At 46.6% G+C, this 3,104-nt stretch overlaps 1 protein-coding gene across 4 annotated transcripts in view; it reads left to right on the top strand.

Annotated features, from left to right (window-relative positions):
- Positions 1-3,104, top strand: part of MLLT4 (myeloid/lymphoid or mixed-lineage leukemia; translocated to, 4) — a 69,154-nt gene that overhangs the window by 24,373 nt on the left and 41,677 nt on the right. For all 4 annotated transcript variants that reach the window (XM_014542265.1, XM_014542258.1, XM_014542250.1 and 1 more), the window contains one exon: positions 2,315-2,433. In XM_014542265.1, the coding sequence (XP_014397751.1) occupies positions 2,315-2,433 (119 nt within the window). The remainder of the gene's footprint in view (positions 1-2,314; positions 2,434-3,104) is intronic.

The following is a 3,104-nucleotide window of genomic DNA, read 5'->3' as shown; positions in this document are numbered from 1 at the left end:
CCCCCCCCCCCCCCCCACACACACACACACATACTCAATCCTTTCTGTCCTACTTCCTTTGGCTGTTCTTTTGTGAGTATTTCCTTTGAAAATCATTTGAAAACAAGCTGGATTGTACCATAATATGGTAACATACTAGGTGTACCGGTTAATAATGGCGGATTTTGTAATCAAAGAAAATACAATAATTTCAAGAGAAACATCAAAAGTGCTTTATTCAAAGTAACGTCCATCGCTAGCTACACATTTCCCCATCTTTCAGGTAATTTGTGGAGACTGTCCCAATAGAACTTTTCTTGTTTTGAGGCAAACCATTCAGGACCCAATTTTCTACTTCTTCGTACGTTTTGAAGTGCTGCTCAGAAAGTGCGTGTACCATCAATCGGAACAAGTGGGAATCTGAGGGAGCAAGGTCTGGTGAATACAGCGGGTGGGTTTATACTTCCCAGGCAAGATCTTTTCACGTGTCTTTAACTGGTTTTGAAGTGTGTGGTGGTGTGTCATCATGAAGCAAAATTACTTTGCCGTGTCTTCTGGCCCATTCTGGTTGTTTCATGATCAGAATTAATGGTTTCACCTGGATTTTGAAGCTCATAATACACCACACCTTCCTGATCCCACCAAACTCAGAGCATTGTCTTCTTTCCAAAGCGATTTGGCCTTGCAGTCGATGTTGATGGTTGACCTGGATCAACCCATGATTTTGTGTGTTTGGGATTCTCAAAATAAATCCACTTTTCATCGCCAGTCATAATTCGATGCAAAAAAGACTTTCTTTCATGCCATTGAAGCAACATTTTACTGATGACTTTTCGGTTTTCCATTTGTCTTTTGTTCAGTTGATGTGGCACCCATTTTCCTTCCTTTAAAATCTGTCCCATTGCTTGTAAACGATTGGAAATTGTTTGCTGAGCAACGTTTAATCTTTCTGCGAGTTCTTTTTGAGTTTGACAGGCATCTTCATCCAATAATGCTTGTAATTGTTGGTCTTCAAACTTTTTCGGTTGACCTGGACGTTCCTTGTCTTTCACATCGAAATCACCACCTTTAAAGCGTTTAAACCAGCGTTCACAAGTATCTTGAGATGGAGCATGTTCACCATAAGCTTCCCGGAGTATTCAGTAGCACTTCAAAATAAAGTAATGAATTAAAACTTCCCGCAAATGCTCTTTTTTGGGGGGCACGAAATTTGACATTTTTAAGCTTAAAAATATCTATGATGTTAACACCTTCAGCAAATTTGACATATGAAGTTTTGAAGCTTACTGTCACTACAACAAAATAGCATACATATCAAATTGCATATATATCAACATATGTGTAACTCCATCTATTGAAAAAAATCTGCATTATTAACTGGTACACCTGGTAAACTTAACCATAATTTATCGCCTGAATATTCATTTAAAATAAAAATTTTGCAGTCTAAGTATTTCTGTTCACTGACCAGTTTTATTTCTATCAGTGTATCTTATGGAAGTAATTATTGTGTAACAACAGAAAGGATTGGTTTAATTTGATGAATAGACAACAAAATGTTGTACAGACATACGCTTTTGTAACATAAAAACATCGCTAGATGTTTATGATGTGATAGAAAGTAACTTTTTGTAAGGTAGTGCTCTCATTTACGGAAAACGCGGACAAACGCAGATACATACGGCTCAGGTTCCTCTTGGTGGAAAGACAAGGATGATGTTCATCTTCTGCTCAGCTCTGCAGTTGGAGGAGCGATGAGACCTGGCACAGGCAGCCCGGTGCAGGGGTCCTCTGTGAGCCATTGCCTAACGCGGGAACTCACCCTGTTGGCCTGTCTCCGGTTGTCAGGAATGGGCACTGGTTGGCAGGGTTAAATGTACGGCACTGGTTGCTGTATACACGTTTCTCCCATGTTGGTTAAGGACAAGAAACACCTGTTTCTGTACTCAATTCTTTATTAGGTGGTGAGCTACAATGAGCAGATTTTAAAATCCTTTCTTAAAACTAGCGAGCCACAAAAGGACCTAGCTCTCCATGTTGTACGTATTCCGTCAGCGCTGTCCTGACTTAAGAGACTCTTTGGAATAAGGTCCCTGTGACTCCTGTGCTCTGGGAGAACCTGGTGCTGGTCTGTGTGCCTGTGTTGTGAAGCGAGCTGCTGGCCTGGGGAGGGCGTGGCTGTGCCTCGTTAGTCCTCAGTGACGTGTGTTCTGGGCGTGCCCTGGGGGCGTGCGGCTGTGCTCCTCCCGCTCGCTCACCACACCTCCACCTGCCGGCTGGGTCTGAAGCCGGTGCCTGTGTGGTGTTGATAAGCACCTGTGTCCCCCTTGGCTAGAGCTCCACTCGACTGGACAGCGACAGGGTGTCGTCTGCCTGCAGCACAGCCGAGCGGGGGATGGTGAAGCCGATGGTCCGCGTGGAGCAGCAGCCCGAGTACCGCTGGCAGGAGAGCAGGTAAGACTGGTCGCTTTCCGTTAGGAAAGGAGGGACGTTGCCCAGAGGGTCGGGGTACAGCTACCGCATCTGTAGAGGCTGAGCTGACCTGGCTAGAGCGTTCGAGGAAGGCAGAGTATTTCCTCGTCATGGTGTTGAAACGCTCTGATAGTTGTGTCCCTTCTGTCCACTGCTCTCCAGGTCGGAGAGGACGCGTGTTGGCTTCAGGGTTTCTGTGAGGTGTGCTACTCTGATCCAACTAGTCTCTAGGACTTGACTAGTTGATCATCTCACCCATTCTTAGAAGAAATTCCCACGTTTAAAACGCACAGAGCCAAGGTGGTTCGCAGGAGCTTTAGCCTGAGGCGCTGGTGCCGCCTCCCTCCCCCTCCCCCTCCCCCTCCCGCTCGCCCTCCTGCTCCCCCGGGGTGGTCTCCTGCCGAGACCTGGGGAGGAGTCAGTGTTCCTTCCTGCGTCGGTCCTGCTGGTGTTTTGCACAGAGCACTGCCTTTTGTTACCTCCTTCCCTCATGATTGTTAAATTCTGTGTCACTTGTACATCAGTTTTACTTCCTTGGGGTCTCTACCATTGTGGACGTGGGAAGTTACGGTCAGTGCCTCCAGCGTGGCGGTGCGTCCAGTGGCGGGGCCTGACCTGCAGCTGCTGGTGCTGCGTGTGCTGGGCCCGGGGCT

Source organism: Myotis brandtii, unplaced genomic scaffold (assembly GCF_000412655.1).
Source record: "Myotis brandtii unplaced genomic scaffold, ASM41265v1 scaffold1077, whole genome shotgun sequence".
Taxonomy (NCBI): domain Eukaryota; kingdom Metazoa; phylum Chordata; class Mammalia; order Chiroptera; family Vespertilionidae; genus Myotis; species Myotis brandtii.
Note: the sequence above shows the minus strand (reverse complement) of the source record. Positions and strands in the feature narration are given on the sequence as shown.